This window comes from Thamnophis elegans, chromosome 5 (assembly GCF_009769535.1).
Source record: "Thamnophis elegans isolate rThaEle1 chromosome 5, rThaEle1.pri, whole genome shotgun sequence".
In the NCBI taxonomy this organism is placed as follows: domain Eukaryota; kingdom Metazoa; phylum Chordata; class Lepidosauria; order Squamata; family Colubridae; genus Thamnophis; species Thamnophis elegans.
The window spans coordinates 47,191,033-47,214,163 of NC_045545.1; the positions used below are offsets into that span (position 1 = coordinate 47,191,033).

General features: G+C 38.8%; 2 protein-coding genes across 2 annotated transcripts in view; one reads left to right on the plus strand and one right to left on the minus strand.

Moving 5' to 3' along the window:
• Nucleotides 1-2,398, plus strand: part of LOC116509029 (bromodomain and PHD finger-containing protein 3-like) — a 47,890-nt gene extending 45,492 nt beyond the window's left edge. The window contains 1 exon segment of the mRNA XM_032217912.1: nucleotides 253-2,398. Within this exon segment, the coding sequence (XP_032073803.1) occupies nucleotides 253-436 (184 nt within the window). The 3' untranslated portion in view covers nucleotides 437-2,398.
• Nucleotides 1,653-18,510, minus strand: LOC116509028 (armadillo repeat-containing protein 12-like). Its single transcript, XM_032217911.1, has 6 exons — nucleotides 18,372-18,510; nucleotides 16,153-16,301; nucleotides 9,043-9,177; nucleotides 5,636-5,809; nucleotides 5,020-5,091; nucleotides 1,653-4,631 (listed from the first exon to the last, which is right to left on the minus strand). Exons 1-6 carry the CDS (start codon nucleotides 18,508-18,510, stop codon nucleotides 4,278-4,280), a joined length of 1,023 nt encoding a protein of 340 aa, XP_032073802.1. The 3' UTR covers nucleotides 1,653-4,277.
• Between the last annotated feature and the right edge of the window lie 4,621 nt (nucleotides 18,511-23,131).

The following is a 23,131-nucleotide window of genomic DNA, read 5'->3' on the forward strand; positions in this document are numbered from 1 at the left end:
TCATTCTTCTTCTAGTCAATCATAAGTATGACTTCTGTTTGTAACTGCGCTAAGCACTGTAGCCTGTTTTTGCTAGAGAGTGTACTAACACTTTTATCAGGCATTAGTGCAACTTGGACGATTTAAAAGTCATAGAACGGTTGATTCTACAATTTGTAAGGCTTTCAATTTCTTCATTGTCTCCATAATAACCCCCCCTCTCCCTCCCTCTCCCTCTCTCTCCCTCTTTCTCTCCCTCTCTTTCTCCTGCAGGCAGTGGCTTCCACAAGAAAAAGTTCTTCCTCTTGGAGTAGATGACACTGTGGATAAACTCAAGATGCTGGAAGGACGGAAAACCAGCATCCGCAAGTCTGTCCAGGTTGCATATGATCGTGCAATGATTCATATGAGCCGTGTTCGGGGAGACCATCCTTTCGTCACACCCAATTATCTGTGAGGAAATTTGCTCTACCTATCCTGTAGAAAGTAACGTTTGCATCTACAGGCAAAGTTGATCAACTATGAAGTGAGGACTATGGGATTTTCTTGCCTACAAGAAGATATAATTGCCACATTTGCATTTTGAGTAGAGACGCGGTATTTCCAACAGTAGGAAAAGTTCATGTTACATACTTGATATGTGCCAAAAAGTCTGCCTGGTTTCTTTCTGAACATGTTTCCCAAAGAATCCAGGAGGGAAAGAAGTGATGTAGCAGTGTGATCTAGTAAGATGATGTCAGGAACAGTTACACTATAATGCTGCAACCCTGGCAGAATCTTAGATAATTTGCTGATTGGACAAGAAGCCCTACCAGACTCTTGAGTTTTTAAACTTCAGCTAGGCCTGAAGCAGCTGTGGAGCTTATTGCTTCTGTTATGAATTGAGGGTCTTTTTGATGACTCTTGTGTGCCAAATGTTCACTAATATTCACCATATATTTTCAAGTTATTTTTGAAAAACACTGGTCCCCATCCCCTGTGTAGAACTCTCTAAATTTGTATATGTTTTTATGTTAGAGATTACAATGAAAAAGAAAGAAAGATAGAATATTTGGGGGGGTAATGCCCCTTTCCTGATTTTGCCTCATGCTCACATTCACAGAGCTTTAAATATGAAGAAACCTCTTGGGAGATATTTTCTGTGATTTTTACATTTCAATTTCAGATTCGTATACTTCTGAAAATTGATACAGTAATATTTTAAATGTTATTTTACAAATACTTATGCTGCTAGAATGTTGTTGCTAGATATGAAGGTTTATTGTGAAATGAGGAAAAAGCAATCTTTATGGTATCGAAAAAATTTCCCCCATTCATGAACAATGCCACTGAAGCCCTGTCTCACTTGTCAGGTCTGTTCTTCAGAAAATCACAGCATCCTGTCCATTCTGTAGGATTTCTAGACATGGAAGCAGCCTCTTGTTTATTTACAAGGGAACATGCATTAACAAATCTCTTCCTCATATGCATCATCCTATTTAGGTTTGGGCCATTAAGCATCATATTGCACATTTACAGCTTTCCCCAGCTTTCAGTAATAAGTATCTGCTTATATAGAGTGCCATATGTACTTTGACATATGCGGCTCTGGGCTAGGGCAATCATATAGAGTCATGATTCCTCTTTACCTGAAGAAATGAGAATTAAATTGGGATGTGTCATCTTATTCACCGGAATTCCCTACAGTCACTCTTGGCCACCCCATAAACGCTTCAGCATTTGCTTTTATGCTCTCTGAGCTTCCGTTATTGGGATCTGTTAAAAATAGAGCACAACTCCTTGGAGAAACCTTTTTTTTTTCAACTTGCATATGCTACAAAAAGAGGAAGAGCTGAACCTTGCAAGTTGACAGTGCATTTCATAGGTAACATTTGATTTTGTGAAGGTTTTTTTCTTTCTTTAAGAATTTCAAACCAAAGGTACAGAGCAAGATTGTAATTTGAAAACCATTGTTTCCCCCCCTACCCCACCTCCTTTTTTAACTTTATTATTGTTGTTATTTTCTTATTAAGAGATAGTGGGACAAATGTTATTGTGGGGAAAATCACTGCCATTTCTATGTGGTCTTTTTTTCAAGAACCACATCTTATACATTGGGACATAAAACCACACGATATGGGAAATATCTGTAACATATACAGAACATGAATAGGAATCTTTTTTTAAAAAATAGTTAATAATATCTCAAGAGTGTGGTTACAGAAGGAACTTTTGTACATAATTGTAAACTACTGTTCTAAATTATTCAGGCCAATTATTAATCTTTTAAGTCCTCAGTTGTGTTGCTGGGTCTTTTGTATGCATACAATATAATTAATTTAAAGAAACATACATTTTCCCAGATTGTAGCCTGGCTGTGGACTTGTGATTTATGTTTAACTGTTTTAAGATCTTGCATTTAATTTCTTCCATTTTTTTTTTTAAAAATTACAATTTAAGGACTTCAATTGGCTAATATCCTGCTGTTGCTATGGGACCTATACGTGACTTGTCAGTCTGCTGTAAAGCACAGATGGCTCTATTTATTGTAGAAAGTGAGTTTATTTGCTTTCTAGAACTGTTTATATCAGATGGAATAAGAGGTAATAAATTCTATGCTTGTAAAGAAAAATGCTAATTTTACCTACTATAATCTGACTGTCTGAAACTATATTTTCTCTCTGAGAAATAAATGTTCTAATGTAAAATATCTGATTGGACTATTTTAGCAGGGGAAATTTCTTGCCTGAGATAGACTTTGAAATGACATGATTTGTCAAAGTATTTAGAAGATTTCTGAAAAGCTGCTCTTGAAAACACCGTAAGCCTTTCCTGTTTCCAGATACATTCTCTAGAAAACCATGGGGTGTGGAAAAGTGACTCCAAGCACAAACAAAGCTAGTGTAACTTTATAGATATGTTCATGCACTTCCACACTAGAATATTTGCATACCAAAGCAACTTTGCCAATGAAATAGCCAAAAATAGGATCATTGATAGTCGAGGCACAAAAAGGGCAGTTATATGCCAAATTTATAAACATAATGCATATTGATTTCTGAAGAGGTCAATTGAAAGAACTTATTTTGTCCCATGAGTATTTTAATTTATCAGAAGTTAATACACAAGGTCCCCTCACCACTCTACATTGGACTGCTTCAAGTAGGAATATATTAGGGAGGAGAGACAAGTATCTTATTAAAAATCTTGGCTTAGGATTAATCTTTATCCTTTCTGTCCATATCAGATTGGGAGATTATGAAAGAGCAGGCCTTTGAGCAGGATGTTTTCACTGTTTTCTATATACAAACCTCCAACTACAGGAGTTTTCAGATCTTGTATTATGCTGCTTGTTCTTCCATTTCTGTTTTTCAATCCAAAGGAAATATGCATGGGTTGAGACAAATATAAGTGTTAAGTGATAAAAGTATGAGAACTTCTAGTTGCTTTATTCCTATTTGTACTTCATTAATTTATGCAGTGAAAAACTCCAGGTCATCCTCCTCGTGGTGGATTATACTATATGTCGGGTCTGTTAAACTTGCTGGCCTGCGGGCCTGATGCGTCATACACTGGCCACACCCATACCCGGTTTAGCAAAGGGGGGGAGAGAAAGTTCTGATACATCATGTGACACTGCCATGACGATGCAAGTTTGACACTCCTGCTATATGTTATATAAATGGTGGGACAGGGAAATTTCATGTTTGCATCTTGAGTAGCTTTACATTTTCTTTGACTCTCAGGCATAGGAATACGTGCCTGTGATTGGTTTACACTGATTATGTTTTTATGTTGGAAGTCATTTTTATTTATTTATTAAGGTAATTTATGCAACCACCCAATTCACTCACAGTAATTCCAAGTCTTACAAGCCCCCAATACAACATCCAATAAACCCTCACCCCCCTGGCAAAAACAATTAAACCAATCACCTTGGGGTGTCCAGGCCCACTGCCAAAACCAGTGCTTCAGGGCCTTTTGAAAGAGCATCAAGGTGAGGAACAATTTTATTTCTCCAAGGGTGATGTTCCACAGGGAGGGAGCTACCAGAGAAAACCCTTCTTGGCTCTACAAGTTGGACTTCCTTAAGGGATGCTATCAGTATTGCTCTGTTCTGGGATATTACTATTGAGGAAGAGTTTTTCTGCTTTTATGGTGCAAGAGGCCACTGGGATTGTTTGGCCCCTTGACTGAATACCAACCTGCTTTTCTCCTATATGCACTTTCCAATTTGAAAGGTTTTATCTTTTCAAAATAATAATTTTCTTTCTATATTTCTAAAGAGAATTTAATTCTGTGTTAAATTCTGCAAGGATCTAATAGATAGGTTCAGCACTGATCTCATAGAAGAATTTGCTTAAAGAGGAATTGGTGCCCTGGATACCAGCCATTTCTCCCTCCTCATTTAATTGCAGTTTCAGAATAACTCTGCAGGCTTGAATCTGCACTTCTTCCTCGGGATGAATGATGAGGGAGAGAAGACAATCAGCTAGCCGAGAATTGTTTCCAAAAAGGACCTCATAGAGTGACAACTCATTGTATTGCCAGTGCCCTGATTGGTAGTGAGGAGTCAGGCGACCCTCACAAAGCCGTTCCACAAGCACCAGCAGCTCAAAGAGAAGGCTTCCAAGCTGGGAAGGTTGGAATAGGCTGAGGAATTCTGGATGCACCTTTAAAAAAAGCGTAATGCAATGTAAGCCTTAAAGAAAGAGAGAAAACAAGTATCTAACAGACTGTTCATGTCCTACTGGCTAATTGGTTTAATCTTTTGAGGGTTCTTCAGACTTCAGATTCTTTTATAAGAAATTATGACAGGAAAGATGTATTTTGTTTTCTGAAATCTGACATACTCCATGTTGGGATGCCATCCCTAGAATGTGCAGATAGCAATGGGAATTGCAATGTTCACATGTTTGGAAAATACATATTGGGGTATCTTCCAATTACATATTTGTTTATGTCTGTTTGATTAAATAACTCCTTAAAATCTACTTTTGATCTCGAGTATTTTACTTCCTCTCCCAAATATCCCTGTGGGGGTAGGGAGGAAATCTTTACCTGGCAATTCATGATATCAAATAACAATTCTTCCTTCTGGGCTAATGTGCTAAGGAATTTTAGAATCTGCACCTGGAAAAAAAAAAAACCACAAAAAAACTTTCAGACCATATAATCAGTAAAGGTAGGGGTGCTTATGTACACCATGGTTTCTTCATTATGCCCCCCCACAAAGCTGATGATATTAGGAGTTTGGGTTTAGAGTAGAGCAGGCGTGTCAAACTGAACGCCCGTGGGTCAGATCCGGCCCGTGGGATACTTAGATCTGGCCTACGAGGCTACCGTAGATACAGCAAAGGACTGGCCCATGGTGCCTCAGCTGGCAGAAATGGAGCTTGGGAGGGCCACTTGGGCGTCCCCCCCCCCCCTGAGCTCCATTTTCACTGGCAAAGGGCGGCAGGAGGTCATCACAGCTGATAATGAAGCTCAGGAGCCCATTTTCACTGGCAGAGCTCTCGGGCCACCACAGACACGAGTAACGTCAAGCTAGCCACGCCTACCCTGGCCACCCCTCAGCCCATCCTGAGGTCAAACACCACCCTGGTGCAGCCCTCAATGAAATCGAGTTTGACACCCCGGGAGTAGGGTATATTGGACAGTCCATGAGCCAAAGTACCTGAGCCAAATTGTTTCCCATCTGCAGAATGTCCATTAAGGTGGGCAAGAGCTTTTTCAGGAGGGGTTGCATGTGATTTGGCCATGGCAGTCCATTCAGTAATCTCAGTCCAGCAACATGTACATCAGTGTCCCATAATTCAGTGATAATTTCAAGAATCTTGGGCATGAATTCCTACACAGAACAAGACAGCATTTTTTAAAAAAAATTGTGAATAATGGGGCAGAAATCCTTTGTTTCAGAGGCATGCTACACTGGGCCACAGGCTGCATTGCAAAAAATAGTGAGTGAGATCAGAACAAAAAAATGAAACTGGATTCATTTCACTTACATTCTAATTAAATATAGTTAATATGATTACCCTCAAGTCATGCATTTCATAATTTTTCCCTTCAATCAGATTAATAATTATAATTTGATAACATTTAAAGCTCTCTGGGGATGCATGCATCCACTAATAGTAAGCCTCAGGTTATATATTTCTTACTATGTATATTACAAACACCATTTGTATAAGAACTGATGCTTTCAGTTTTTTCAGTTTTTGTTAATCATTAAAGCACTAATACTTTACTATAAATAATGTTTTTTTAAAAGGGGCTTTTCCAAAATCAGAAAAAGCATAAACATAGTGGGTGATTCATTTTGTGCGCATTATCGTAGCAATCCTGTAATAAATCTTATTCTTGGAATTGCTTCATTGCTTGATATTTATTTACTATTCCAGATGAGTGTTAGATAAAATATAAATAGAACAATTCTTGAGCACCAGAGAGTATCACAGGAATAATTTAATTTCTGGTGAGAAACAAGCCAAGAAAAGGAATTTATTTCCCGTCCCTTTGGGAGGAAATATTTTTTTCCACTCTTGGTTTCAACTTCTAGAGAAGAGTAATATTAGCCTTCTAAAACCAGTTTCTGAAATTGAGTTTAGAAAAAGAAGGGAAGAAGAGATGGACTCTCACAGGAGGAAAGTAGAAACTCGTCTTGCAAATCATCTGTTCCTCCTCATAGTTGGCTGAGGAAAGGAAAGGAGTAATTTCTTTGGAGATTCCAAGAGTTCCTTGAAGGGACACTAATAGCAGTGTTTTCCCACAACTTACCGTAAGCGCAGCACCAGTGTCTCCATTGAGCCAGAAAGGAAACACAAGGGCCAAGACCATGTAAAATGAAGCCAAATGGCATTGGCAAACAACTTACAAACTGGCAGATTCTCAAAATGTGCAGGATATTAGGAAGTTGCAGGCCTTCCCTGTTTTTGAGAGAAGCTACAAAGACAATAGCTGTATAGGATAAACCATAGTGCTCCTACAGCTGTCAAAAAGAGTTTCTAGCTGCCCCAAATTTGATATTTGTGGGACACAAAAGTACACTAAGGTTTTGGCAAACAAAATTAATTGTCATCTATGAAACAGACACTCAACAGAAAAGGGGCTCTCATTCCAATATCAGTCAGCGGTTAAGCCAGTGGTGGGATTCACATTTTTTTACTATTGGTTCTGTGGGCATGGCATGGCTTGGTGGGCTTGGCAAGGGAAGGATACTATAAATCTCCATTCCCATTCCACTCTAGGAGAAGGTTACTGCAAAATCCCCTTTTCCTCCCGATCAGCTGGGACCTGGGAGGCAGAGAATAGATTGGGGCAGAGCCAGTCAGAAGTGGTATTTACCGGTTCTCTGAACAACTCAAAATTTCTGCTATCAGTTCTCCAGAACTGGTCAGAACCTGCTGCATACCACCTCTGCAGTGGCACATTCATAACAAAAGCATCTTGTAACTTGCCCCCAAAAATCTATGGTAGATCTCTTCTCTCAGTGTCATTGCTGTAGTGACCAAGGATTATAGCTGGATTTAGTATGAATAAATCTTAAGCAGACCAGATGATGAATCTTATAGTCCCATCCAGTTGAAAGAGGAAAAGATTCCAAGGAGATTTAGAGAACCATTTTGTTTATGGTTTATTGATGTTGTAATATTTTTCTAGTTGTACTTGTGAGCTCAATTAATAAAGGGTTGGGTTCATTAATTACAAATTGTAAGGTTGAAATCAAAATCAGATGAACATTTCTTGTTGGGACTAATTTCTGGTGATAGAGCACTTTATGGTATGCCCAACTACTGACTCTGCAGATTAAAATCATGCAGTTTTTGTATAATTTATTCTTCATGCAGCAACTAGCCTATCCCTTTGGAAAATTCGGACATTTTTTTCAGGAGATAAACAAATACCCATTCCACCCCCTCAGCAATTTATTTGTTGTTAAGTCATTGGCATGACTTAACAACAAATGTTCATTGGAATGAACATTTTATTTGTATTCCAAATATATTATGAACATTGATCAATTTCCTACAGATATCCTGTATGTCCTGCTTTTGCTGTGGGAAAAAAATCCTGTATTTTTGTGCTAGTCGTTCCCGACTCTAGGGGGCAGTGCTCATCTCCATTTCAAAGCCAAAGAGCCAGCATTGTCCGAAGATGTCTCCACGGTCATGTGGTTGGCATGACTAAATGCCGAAGGCGCACAGAACGCTGTTATCTTCCCAAAGGTGGTCCCTATTTTTCTAATTGCATTTTTACGTGCTTTCGAATTGCTAGATTGGCATAGGTTGGCAGAAGCTGGGACAAGTAATGGGAGCTCATTCTGTTATGTGGAGCTAGGGATTCGAACTGCCGAACTGCCAACCTTTCTGATCAACAAGCTCAGCGTCTTAGCCACTGAGTCACCGCGTCCCATTAACTTGTAGGTCTCCTAATTTGATGCTTTTGCTCTTATGCCCTTTACAAATAACTTTGATACCATTGAAGCAAGAAAGAGATTCTATTTATGGAATGGTTTGTACAGGTATTATCAACTAACAACTTTCTATTAGTGGTATTTTCCTGCAGTTCCTATGGATGAACTGATAAATAGCCAAAGTGATTATTTTGGTTGTTTTTAATGAAAGCACAGCCCTAGGTCAAATTTTATGGTCAGAACGTTAATAGCTCTTCTCTATTTTGCCTAGGATATACTTATCATTGAAGAAAATCCACAAGCTTATAGATCACAGTGACCATAATATCAAATGACAATCATTCACATGTGAATTGATACTAGTATATGTAGGTGCCTAGCTTGGAAATACAGTACTACCCTGTTTCCCTGAAAATAAAACCTCTCCGAATAATAAGTCCAATTGGGCTTTTGAGTGCATGCGCTAAAATAAGCCTTCCCCCAAAAATAAGCCCTCCATGAAAATATTGCAACACAGCAGCAGCCATGAAGTGACCATGCTCACTGCCTCATGCACCTCAAAAATAATTAAGACCTTCCCGAAAATAAGGCCAAGTGCTTATTTCAGAGGTCAAAAGAAAATAAGACCCTGTCTTATTTTGGGGGAAACATGGTATACAAATGATCACCTGAATTCTGATTCTAAATTTCCAGATGCCAGCAAAAGCCTTGAGAGCATGCATTGTCTGAATCTTGACACCAATGTCTGAATCCTCCAGGAATGAGGCCACAAGTTTAATTTCCTCATAAGTACATGCAGATGCCTGGGGAAAAAATTCGGAATTAGTGTGTGTGTGTGTAAGGCTAAGTTAAAGCAAAATGTAGGAGAGTATATTCAATTCCATTTAATACTTTGTAACTTTTCACATTCAAATAATGACTCTTTTTTTTATTTTAAAATATGTGAAGTAACCAGTTATTTATTTCTTATTACCTATTTATCCCTGGCTATTCTGGTTTCCAAACATTTGTCATAAATCTTAAGGTATAACACTTCATGATAGTCATAGGATACTAAATAAGCAATCAACATAAATCATACTAGGCTACTAAATGAACAATATAAATTGCAAGATACAAGCAACAAAGTTATAATCATAAGATGAAAGGAGATAGGTAATAGAAAAATGAGAAGACTCAAACAAATTAAGGAACATGAATCTGAAGCTTGCCAACTAAATTTATTTTTTAATTATGACAGTATGATAGCTGTGAAATATTTATTTATTATTTATTTGGAGTTTTTATATGCCGCCCAATCCCAAAGGACTCCGGGCGGCTTACAAGAAATATAAAAAGCACATAACGACAAAACAATTTAAAACAACAGACACCCCTCATTCATTCTAGTCGGGGCGGACCTCAACAGTGACCTCTCCCCCTGGTCACAGCCAACAGATGATGCTCCAATTTCAGCTGCGAATCCAGGAGGACTCCCAAATTGCGAGTGACAGATTTTAAGTTCAAGAAGTAGGGAGTTCGGGCAGCTAACAATAAAGAATGCATTTTCATATTGCTGTGTTCTGCCTAACTTAACTGTGTCACTTAAAAAAATATAAATATGATTTATTACTGATTTCAAAGCGGGCAGAACTGATACTGGTGAACTTCTAATTGTATGTATAAGTCTTTAACTCCATTTTTTTAAAGAATTCCTTCTGACAATTTACTTGCTAGAAATACACAGAAAATGGCACCAAACAGCTCTGTAGGAGGGGGTCAGGCTCTGACGACATAGATTTCTACCAAGCTTAGAACATTTAAAGATCACTAAAACAGAAGTGATTTATTACCAAACTAAATAGTAATTGCTGGATAAGCGGCTTGCCTGGATTTACTAATTGAGTGGAGAAGATTAAATCTGGAATGGCAAAAATCCCCCCCCCCCAATGCATCTAAGAACACTGGAAATTCGCCTGCTCCTGGAACTAAAATACAGTCACTACTCCCCCCCCTACCCCTGCAGGGGAGCCTTTGACCCGAGAAATTTTGCAAAAAGAACTAAGCATGGCCTTAACCGAGGCTTTAAAAAAATCATGCAGCTGCGATGGAAATTAAAATAAAGGAAGAGATATCTGCTGCTCATAAAGAATTGTCAGAAGAGCTTATGGATTCGGTTCAGACTCAGAACCAGCAAATTAGAGATGATATTTTTGAGGCTTTTAAGTGCCTATTGGGTTATGTCTTGGGAATTGAAGATAGATTGGAAGATCTTAGTGATTCTAATATTAATCTGGTAACGAAAATGGATGTGGTTCAACAAAAGGTTGGCGATGCAGAAAATGAAATTATAATGTTGCAGTATAGACAGATGGAATTTGCTTTAAGGATAAGAGGCCTCCAAGAGAAAAATCAAGAAAATTTGAAGCAGATCTTCTCAAAAGCCTTTGATCAATTGATGGGAAGGCCAGGAGGGAATTTTAAATGGCAAATTGACAAGATATATCATGTTAACTCCTGGCTTGCCAGACAAAAGCAACTCCCAAGAGATATTGTGGTGTATTTTGCTACGAGAGATATGAGGAATTTGATATTGCAAGAGTTTTACAAAACTAAGCTTCAAATTGGGGGTCAGGAGGTGACTGTTTTGAAGGAAATACCACCTAAAATGTTGAGATCGAGAAAAGACTATGCCTTCTTAGTCGATGAGCTCAAAAATCGTCAGCTACAGTTCAGATGGGAGGCCCCAGCTGGACTTGCAGTTACCTACCAGGGGCAAAGATATCGTTTTAACTCAGTATGGAAGGCTCGAGATTTTTACAATAATATATTGAAGGCTGGACATCCCCCCCTCCTGGACCTAGAGAAAGAGAACAAGAAGGACAGGATAGACAGCAAGCCACCCAAGGACCATCAAGGCTGGACCTACTTCCTCTTTCAGAGCTACAAGGAGCCAAGGAGCAAAGACAAACCTGCGTGATTACCAGGCGAATGGAACAAGAGCTTAAAAAGCAGCAAGATTCACAACAAACACATGTTACCGTCCAAGAAGTCACAGGTCTTAGTTCAGAAGCAGTGGGTGGAGCCAGGCCGAAAACCAAACTTTAGGATTTCCAGAGGGCTCTTAAAAAGCTTCAGGGAGCTAAAGATGACAACTGAGTTCTTAACCTGGAACGTTAATGGTTTAAATTCCCCACAGAAAAGGAAGAAAATAAATCACTATCTGAAACAATTTAAGAATGACATAATTTGCCTGCAAGAGACTCATATTAGATTAACTGACCAGAAATACTTGATTAATACAAGACTTGGACACCACTTTATAGCTTCTGCTCCTGAGAAGAAAAATTGTATAGTTATTTACTTAAGAAAAGACATGAAAGCCGAATTAATTGAAGCAGACTCTCAAGGAAGATATATTGCAATAGAACTGATATTAGAAGGGAAAAAGATATTTCTAATGGGAATATATGCTCCCAATCAACAACAAGATGAATTTTATAAAATGCTCCATACTAAGTTAGTACATTGGGACTATAGACCTTGCATATTATTGGGTGACTGGAACGGTGTTATGGATACCAAGAAAGACAAGAAGCCCCCCCCCCCCCGCAAAATATCCAATGCGAGCGAAATTACCTGTCCTTTTTTTATATGATGAATGATTTTGAACTGAGAGACATCTGATGAGAAAGGAATGCAGAAGAATATGACTTTACATTTTTTTTCCGATAGACACCAATCCTTTTCTAGGATTGACTTTATACTAACAACCAATGATTTGCTTTCTAGGGTAAAGAAGACGAAGATATGTTCCAGAGCCTTATCAGATCATAATCCAGTTTGGATGGAGTTGGAATTTGGGATGCAAACAATAAGGACTTGGAGATTGAATGAAAACTTATTTAGATATGAGAAAAATATTAATGAATGTAAAAAATTGTTAAGAGAATATTTTGTTTTTAATATGAATAAGGGTACATCTATGGAAATGGTTTGGGACGCAAGTAAAGCGTGTATGCAAGGAGTTCTAATAAATTTAAATAGGTTACATAGACGTAAACAGGGGGAAAAGAGAATTGAACTAGAAGCAGAAATCAGGAAGAGAGAACAGGAGCTAATACTAAAACCAGGAGACAAGAAGATTAAAGAAGCAATTACTTTATTAAGAGAGCAATTTAATATGCTGATGTCAGACCAGGTGGCTACTAACTTGCTATATGCAAAACATAACACTTTTTGTAATGCAAATAAATCTGGTAGATGGTTAGCATATCTGATTAGGAAAAAACAGAAATCTCGCAATATATCGAAATTACATTATAAAGGGAAGGAAGTGTATCAACAGGATGAGATTCAAAAGGTTTTTTGAGAATTTTTCACAGGATTGTACATGAATGACAAAATACAAGGTTTAGATATAGATAGATACCTGGATAAAGAAAAAATACCTATAGTTAAAGACCAGCAGAGGGAGAGATTGAATCAAACCAATAACTTTGGGGGAAATTCTCCAGCTAACTAAACAGCTAAAGGTAGGGAAAGCACCGGGTACAGACGGCCTGACATCGGCTTATTACAAAAATGTACAATTAGAAATGGTAGAACCTCTTAAGGAACTATTCAATAAGATCCAAATGGAAGGGAAGGTACCCCCATCTTGGAAGACAGCCTTTATATCCCTTATGCCAAAAGAGGATCAAGATCTTAGTCAACCAAAAAATTACAGACCTATATCATTACTTAATATAGATTATAAAAATTTTACTAAAATACTAGCGAATAGATTAATGTTGGTTATTCAGCAATTGATTCATAATGATCAAACAGGTTTTATACAAGGGAGACAAATGAGAAGTAATGTAAGACAAATTGTTAATATACTGGAATATTTGGGAAAGAATAACCAAATCCCTGCTGCGCTTATATTTCTAGATGCCGAGAAAGCTTTTGATTGAGTGAATTGGCAATTTTTATTGAAAATAATGCAAAAAATGCAAATAGGAGAGCATTTTTTACAATCAATTAAAGCAATATATCAGGAACAAACAGCTCAATGATAGTCAATGGAAGCTTAACAGATCCATTTAAAATCAAGAATGGTACAAGGCAGGGTTGTCCCTTATCCCCATTACTGTTTATCATAACTCTGGAACTATTGTTGAACAAAATACGGGGTTTAGATGATTTACAGGGAATCAAGATTAGGCATCAAGAATATAGAGTACGTGCTTTCGCGGATGATTTGGTTATAACATTAACCAAACCACAGGAATCTAGTAAGGTTTTAATGAATATGATTAATCAATATGGCCAAGTGTCCGGATTTAAAATAAATTTAGGGAAAACAAAGATGCTAGTTACAAATATGAACACTAAACAAAGGGAAGAATTAGAAGGAATGACAGGATGTGAAATAGTTAAAAAGGTTAAATATTTAGGAGTCTATATTGCAACCTCAAATGGGAAGCTATAGAAGTATAATTATGAACCACTATGGCGCAGCATACAGACAGATGAAAAATTGGGAGAAATTACAATTATCTCTGCTGGGAAGAATAGCAGCAGTGAAAATGAATATTCTACCTAAATTTTTATTTCTTTTTCAAATGATTCCAATACTGAAAAAAGATGCGAATTTGCTAGAATGGCAGAAGGGCATTAATAAATTTGTCTGGGCAGGGAAGAAGCCGAGAATAAAACTAAAAATAATGCAAGATGTGCGTGAGAGAGGAAGTTTGAAATTACCCAATTTAAAACTATATTATGAAGCAGTAGTTTTATCGATAATTAGTGACTGGATTAATTTAACAGATGATAGAATACTTAATATCAAAGGGCATGATTTGGTATATGGTTGGCATGCTTACTTGCTATATGACAAAAAGATAGATAAGAACTTTAAAAGTCATATTTTAAGGAATGCTCTACTGCGGGTCTGGAAAAAATATCAATACAAACTAAATGACAAGATACCCATGTGGGCAATTCCTAGACACGCAATAGAAAACATAAATATAGTACAAAAACAGGATGTAATTACACACAGACAGCTTCTTACCTTAGAAAGAGGTGTACTACAATTAAAACCCTTGAATGTACTAAAAGAGGAAAAGGTTATTCAGACATGGTTTCAGTATGGGCAGTTACAAGCCAGGTGGAAAAGAGATCAAAAAATCAGTTTTATGCAAATCAAGGATAACTTACTAAAACAAATCAGAAATCAAAGTTCAATGCATATAAAGAGACTATATAATGCATTAATAGAAATGGATTCGGAAACACAATTAGTTAAAGACTGTATGATAAAGTGGGCCCAAAATTTTGAAGAACCAATAATGTTGGATACATGGGAAAAGATCTGGGTAAGAAATGTAAAGTTTACACAAGCCCAAAATTTGAGAGAAAACTTTTATAAGATGTTTTATAGATGGCACTTAGATCCTAAAAAAACTGGCCTCTATGTATCTGAATTTACAACCTAAATGCTGGAGATGTGATTGTGCTGATGCTACTTACTTTCATATATGATGGACTTGTAAAAAGGTTAAAGCATTTTGGATAAAAATATGGTGGATTATGCAAAATGTTTTTTAAAAAAGGATAAAGTTTACCCCGCAGTTATTTTTGTTAGGTATAATTACTGATTGTACAGTTGTAGAGATTAACCTGATTTTGCATTTAATAACTGCAGCTAGACTGCTGGTGGTGCAATACTGGAAGAAGGAAGACTTGCCTACTATTCAAGAATGGACATTGAAACTAACAAACCTAGCTGAGATGGCTAAAATATCAGCATATCTCAAGGACCATTCAAACGAGAGATATAAACTGGAGTGGAGACGATGGATTGACTATACTCAAAATAAATCTGGGATTAAGAAATTTCAGATAGTTTATGACTGAAGAAACAAGGAATGTTTAGAGCTAGCCTAGCAAGAAGGAGTTAAAGCTCGAATGAAAGATGATATTAACTTTTTTTTAAAGTTTATTTTAGAATGTTTTTGTTAAAGATTTATACCATGTATTGGTTCTGGGAAGTCGGGGGGGGGGGGGAGGGGGGAGGGAAGTAAATATTTGTAAAAGTGTTTTTTTTTTTTAAATTCTCAATTAAAAAAATGAGAGGACTCAAACAAATTAAGGAACATGAATCTGAAGCTTGCCAACTAAATTTATTTTTTAATTATGACAGTATGATGGCTGTGAAATAAATTTATTGAAGTACGGAGTTCAAGAAGTAGGGAGTTCGTGCAGCTAACAATAAATAATGCATTTTTATATTGCTGTGTTCTGCCTAACTTAACTGTGTCAGTTAAAAAAAAAATCTACCAATTGGCTCAGTCTTCCATCATTGTATTTTACACAGGGGTGGGCTGCTGGGGGTTCGCAGGAGTTCAGGAGAACTTCTAGCTAAGATTCTGTGCAGTTCAGAGAACCCCCAAAATCCCACTCCTGGCTGGCCCCGCCCACCCCACCTCATCCCTCTTAGGAGTCCCCATGCAGCCCGTTTTGGATGCAGGTAAGTGCAGAGTGCTCATGGAGGCTTGGGGGGGGTGAAAAACGAGCCTACTGGAAGTTCGGGAAGGCCTCCGGAGCCTGGGGGGGGCATTTTCACCCTCCCAGAGGTTTGAGGAAAGCTTCTGGAGCCTGGGGAGGGCAAAAAGTCCCCCCCCACTATGGTGCAGGAGGCCGACTAGACCACACCCACCATGGCCACGCCCACCTAACACCCGGGCAAAGAACCCTTTGCTAAAATTTTTGAAGCCCACCCCTGATTATACACCTTGTTATTCTCTCACCTCTGATTCCAGTAGATAAACACAACGGGTGATTCCATGGAGTATCATATTCTTGGAGTAAGCATCTAGCTTTGGATCGAGAGAGAGCAAAAGTCCTCTGAGTTCTCCAGAATCCACCTCAGCTTTAGTCTGGTGAGCTAAAGCAAGTTCTAAGAGTGAAAAGGGGAGTAGAGTAGCAGGAAAACAAAAATGAGAAGTGATCTGGGAACTTAGGTGGAACCGTATGGAGTATAGATGAGACTCGGTAAAACTGGTGATATATTTTGACCAGCTTTCTTCAACCTGTCCTCCCAACATTTTGGACTACATATTTTCTAAGCAGCAGAGTGAAGCAGATTCCTTCAGATTGATGGGCAGAACCAAGACAAAATCAACATGAGGTTCACACAACATGTTGCAGCATCTTAAACATAGTTTATTAAATAAGCAGCAGTTACGTTTACATCATGAAGAAGAGTTTCTAACCCATGATTCTAACATGGCTCTATGTATGACCTGAACTAATGTTGTTTAGGCAACAGAATATAAAGAACTAGACAATGCCCTAATGTAATACGTAACCTCAGAGAGAATCATTGCTATAAAAGAAACCATGTTGGTCTATTTTAGAGGTTGTATATATTAATGTTCTCTGTCCAATCTGGCAGTATTTAAATGGATTGGACTGCAATTCCAAAGAACAGTGTAGAAGATGATCAGCCTGAGCTTGAGGAAGGGTCAAACACATCATTAGTTTGGAGTCCCTTCACATCAACAAGGGATCTCAGTCCAGCCCTCTTTGAATTCCATTGACTCTTATCTGCCACCAATTTGCCTTGACTGTTAATAGTTCAGATTCTTTTTTAGAGGTAGCATGGAAGAAATTTGTACTTATTTGAATATCTCTGGTCCCTGATTTTTTGTGCCTGACACTTGGATATTTATCATAGGCTACCTGGGGATGGGTATAGTTAAATACATCTGGGGGGAATTAGATTGAGAAAAACTGATCTATATGTGATTCAGATAGTAAACCATCAGCTTCAGTATAGTTAGTCCTCGACTTACAACAGTTCATTTAGTGACCGTTCAAAGCAGTGGTGGGTTTCAAAATTTTTTAGAACCTCTTCAGTAGGTGTGGCCTGCTTTGTGGGAGTGGCTTGCCGGCCATGTGACCGGGTGGGAGTGGCTTGCCGGCTATGTGACCGGGTGGGAGTGGCTTGCCAGCCGTGACTGAGTGGGAGTGGCTCGGCAGTCATGTGACTGGGTGGGCATGGGCAACTTGTAAAATGTGAAACTCACTTAATAATGCTCTTGCTTAGCAACCAAAATGTTGGCTCAGAAACTCTGGCATTTGAAGCATACAAGTCTTAAAGCTGTCAAGTTACAAGACCCTTGCACCCCTAACCCTTTAGAAAAAAAAACCCCAAGGGTGTTCAAACTTGACAGCTTTAAGACTTGTGGACTTCAACCCCAGAATTCCTCCTCTCACTCTTCATCTTGATGATGTGCAGACGGGCAGGAGGAGGGAGCTGGGACCTGTTCTAAATGGCATTGTAGATTTGTGGAACCTCTTCTATAAAAGAGGTTAGAACTGGCAGGAACCCACCCCTGGTTCAAAGTTACAATGGCACTGAAAAAGTGTCATGACCATTTTTCACAGTGATGGCCTTTGCAACATCCTCATGATCATATGATTAAAATTCAGATTCTTGGCAACTGGTTCATATTTATGACTGTTGCTGTGTCCCAAGGTCACATATATCCCCTTTTGCGACCTTCTGATAAGCAAAGTCAAGGGGGAAGCCAGATTCACTTAACAACTGGGTTACTAACTTATCAACTGCAGTGAGTCACTTAACAACTGAGGCAAGAAAGGTAATAAAATGGGACAAAACTCACTTAACAAATATCTCACTTAATAACACAAATTTTGGGCTGAGTTGTAGTTGTAAGTCGAGGACTACCTGCATAGGGAAAGGGAAAGGCCTAAATTGAGTGAATTTTTGGTAAATAATTCAAAAATCAATTTTATGTCAGATTCATAGCACATTGTATCACACCTCATGTGGCTTGGCAAAGTTTGATACTACTTATTTGAAGCACAGCCACAGCTGTTATTGGTTGGTAGCTGACCAAGGCTTCAGAGAAATTGCCATATACATAAATAACTGCTTATCACAACCACTTCTGAAATGGATCAAAATACATTGACGTCTGCCTGAATCCATATTACTTACTGGCTAAGGGAAGAGGCTCTGGATTATGAGGAGGACTCTTGATCCCTTCCATGATGGTCTTCGCCACCAGGAAAATAGCCCCAGCTCCTGTAGCAGCAGATACCATGTTCCTTGTTGTTACCAGCTCTAAATACTTCATTTCCTCTTCTTGAATTCCCAGGGATCCAGATTCAGCCTAGGCCCTGGCCTTCCACAGATACTTAAATAGGAAAGATTAGATGGATCGTGCATGGTTTATGACATCACCAGGTTCCATCATGACATCTACAATACATCACGAGAATAATAAAAAAGGAACAAATGTTACCTATACTGACAGTAGACAATCTTTTAAGGAAGAGAGACCTGAGTTTCACGTATTGGATAAGACTGGGCAGAACAGATAATAATAAGTATGTGCATTGTCTATCTTCTGGTTTCCATGCTAAACCTAGAATTATACTGGTTAGAAATTAATCATATACTGTACATTCCATAAACTGTTTGATTTGCTTTTGACATGAAATGTTAACTTTTGAATTAATATTAATGGTATGACTTATTCTTCTTATGGCAGTGTGATAAAAGTACACATTGCAACTCCAATGTAAGATTGTCAACTAGAGCATCTAGCCAGTCCAAACTTTTGGGAAATTAATTGGTTTGACTACAAGTCCCTTAAATCTCACTGCACTTGTGCAGCTCCTGATACAATCCATTGAAAAGAAATCACTTCAGGGGTGGGTTTCAGGTGGTTCACGGCGGTCCCCGCGAACCGGTTGGTCGGCGAACCCGGAAGTAAGTAACTTCCGGGAACGCCGAAGGGTCCACCCGCCCGCCCGCGTTTCTCACCCGGTTTTGACGAGTTCTGCACTTCCACGCATGCGCAGGATGCATACAGCGCCTGCGCAATCCTCCAGGAGCAGCTGGAGCATCGCACAGACGCTAGTATGCATGCGTGCACTGCGCGTGTGCATGAGGACGCTGCCAGCCCCGAACCGGTTGGAACGGGGCGAGAAACCCACCCCTGAATCACTTCTATAGCAATATATGTAGGGTTTAGGTTATAGGCGCATCCCTACAATTTGGAAGGCACCGCTTCATACTTTCTGACTTCCATTTTAGTCCTTTTATAGACTTACTACATCTTCAGTTCCATACATTGATTCATCACCTTCACTCCATCATACCATTTTTACTCAGATCTACTGCATCTTTCTACTTGTTAGTTTTAAAATCATACAACAGTCTTTCAAAGTATTTGTGCTGTCTCTGGGGTTAGTGCACAAAACTCTGGCAACTCTGTGCAAAGTTTGTTTTCCTGAACAAGTGCTCAAAAAAAGAAGGAAAGTGTGTGTATTTTCAAAAACAGCAGCTGCTTTCTTGAGACTGAATCCCCCCAAATATGTTAGATTGCAGATTGAGATTGCAGACTGATAATCCAATATAGTATATTCAGATAATGCCAACTCGGAAATGTTGAGTAGTACATTTATGAAACAGGAGCTGTTCACAATGATGGTTTCAGTCCGTTGAATAACCTCATAGGATACCTAAGGGGAGGGTTTCCGCAATACAGAGAGAAAATATCTGACTAACAACTAACACAACCACAGCTGAACAAAGCCTAATTAGAAAAGGGAGCTCCAAACCCCATGGTTGTCTACTCATTTAGCTCCCAGAAACATTGCCTTATTTGCTAGAGATGATCCTTTAATGTCATGCATTTAGCCTCAAGAGGGCGCACTTGTTCAGGGTTAGAAATGAGAGTAGACTTACAGGCTGCTACATAGGTTTGGTTGCTGTGGGCTCTTATCAATCAGTACCTCAAACTGTTACTGAAGGAATATGAAAAATAATGCAGACACCGCAGCATTAATGTGGCATGTGCCTCTAGCCGTGCTCTGTTCAGACCATCTGGCTTGCTGGCAACCAGGGCTAGAAGATATGTAGACCTGGCTGTGGAAAATGGTGCCAAACATTTCCAGATGCCTTTTGGGGAGGAGAGCTCCATATGTTTGTATTTGTAGAACATGACAGTTATAATATATACATGACCCCCCCCCCCCATCCTCCAAAGCTTTAGGCTTTGAGCCTAAAACTACTTATCTTTTCTGTAATGCCAGTGTAAAAGGTTGTCTGTGTGGGTCTATTGTACTTTTCTTTTCAGGAACTTTTCTTCATCTCGGGTGGCATCTATAGCACAAGGGAGGCATAAGTCTTCTTTGATGCCAGTGTGTTAAATTGCACAATGGTAATTCAGACCTTCTAGTGACCAGCATATGCTTCAGTGATGGGTAACCTTTTTGCTGTTGCATGCTGAAAGCGCCAGTGTGCCCGCACCCATAATGCAATGCGTGTGGACATCACCCCGCCCCCTGCGCAAGCCTGCAACCCTAGGTTTCGAGGGGGGGGGGAAATAAAGGAGGGACGATTTGCAAAATTTGGTTACTGTAATCTTATAATACAGTAGGATTAGTTCATTTGGGTGTGTGTATTGTCGTATTGTCTGGACTACCTAGAAAATTTCCCACTCATTATAGGAATTGTAGGCTGGAGAATCCCCAGCAAAAATCTGCTTTGCCTATATATGATGACGACTTCATGCATATCTTTGAGAATATTTGTTGTGCAATACTGAACTACACGCAGGCTGTCTGATCAGGCTGCGCTCTTCATGTTATTCTAAGTAGTCCCGGCATATGGGGGCCAACTTCTACTCCCAAATCTGAAAATGCCATTTTCCTCTCTTCATCCTGTTCTTTTGGGGTCTTCTCAGCTTCTTTTTAGAGAAAGAAACCAAGAATTTTCTAAGAATCTCTCTTACTCAATGGCTCTTCTGTTGTGTTTCATATGCCACAACTCAAACTCCTGATAAAGTACTCTGTAATTAAATTCTTGTTCCTCCTAATAGATTTAAGTGGGAGTGAGGGGGTGGGGGCGAGGGCTTCCTCTTGCAAGGATCGATCTGCTTTCACTGATGAAAGAACTTGGAGTGGGAAAGACTTACTGCTTTTTCATTTCACCTTTTGGAAGAGAAGGAAGTAACGCTCTGCCTTAAGGACGGATCTCCTGTGTGGAGTTTGATTAATTTCAGTGTTAAATTGCTTTCTCTGTCTTCCAGCCCAGCCAATCATCTCTGTAACCACTGTTCCCCAGTTCTTATTGATGGAATAATAATAGTTGATCCAAACAGAGCGGAGCTAAAGCCAGAATGCCATGCGAGATACTCAGTGATCAGCTGTCACTGTCCAGGATGAGTGGACTGTTTTCAAGCTGCCTTTTGCATATCATTGTACAAGTTACAAATTCTCCTCCAGCGCAACTACAGTGATTTATTTTACATGAAGGAAAAATGACACTTATTTTCCTAGACAGACACGATGCTGCTGAAGCTTTTCAGTGTGTTCATTTCAAAGACTCTGAACAATCGCCTTGCCTTTATCACTTGCGGCATCAAAATCTGACATCAGCATGTTTCCTATTCAGCACTTAGAAGATCACTTTGCATGTATTATTTTAGGGGAAAAAATCTTTTTTTTCTACAGCTAATGATGAGGGCATAACACCACCCAGGAAATGCTTCCCTTGAAATGCCTTTCAAATGAAATATATTTATAACTCTCTTGGACTGGTGGGGATTTAAATGTATTAAGCAATTAACTTTTTGAGAATGTGATACATATTTTGTTTTAAAGGATTGAAAGGAGAGACTTTAGAGTGAGTATGAATTCCTATGGATTAGTTCAGCCTTGCCACAACTTAAGACTGCCTTCATCCATGATTCATTGCTTGTGAAGTCCTGGACAAATGTCAGGGGTTGCATGGCAAGACTTAGAAGAGATATTGGCCTAGGTGGACAGTCAAAATCAGGAGAAGTCAAATAGGGTTTCTTCCAATGAACACATTTTATTAAAAAGCATAACTTTCATCAACTGCAGCTCAGTTCATTAGATGTTTAGAGTGGTTTGAAGGATGTAGGATCTAGAGATGGGAGATGGGAGAAGGGGAGACAGCTGAGTTGTGCAAATGCAGGTTACATGTAAGATAGATCATAAGTACCTTCTCAAATTAACATTGTTAACATAATAAAACCCCATTTTGTTGAGATTTTTGAGTTAGTCTGAAACCTTTTGATGTATTAGCATCAAAACGTCTGGTTTTAGGTGTTCAGCAATCTCTTGCTCAGTGATGCTCCTAAAGTCTTGTTTTTCCAAACAGTCATTTACATATCTGCAAAAGACTATCCTGGAATGTTGAAAGGCGTGTCCTGTCGTCCTTGTCCTTTCTTGCTGCTTGTGAGAATTTGCTTCAGACTAAGTGGTTGCTTGCAAACAAGTATAAGCCTGCTACCCAACGTCTAAGAAAGAGCAAGGTCATTGTCCAATATGGGCTGTAGTTTATTAATAATATGAGTGATTTGAGTTGTAAGTGACAACTAGCGGTGTTCTGTTGTGTTGCTTTTGTAGTCCTCTTTTAATAGATCTTCTCTGATAATCAGTCTGGCTCTGCTAACTTTCTATTGATCTTATTGGGTGAGTATCCTGAATATCTGGTTTTATTCATTCAATTTAGCATCTCTATGATGTGGGTTATAATAAATGTGGTTGTAACAAAGAGCTTAACTATAAGTGACAGATTTAGTGGTATGTTCTGGGTGGAAGTTGAAACATGGAGATGGCTGGCAATCCATAGGTTCTCTGTAGAACATGATATTTGTTTTTGTGTAAATTTACTTCAAGAAAGTAGGCTTGTTCTAAAGGTCTAGTCTGAGGTTGATT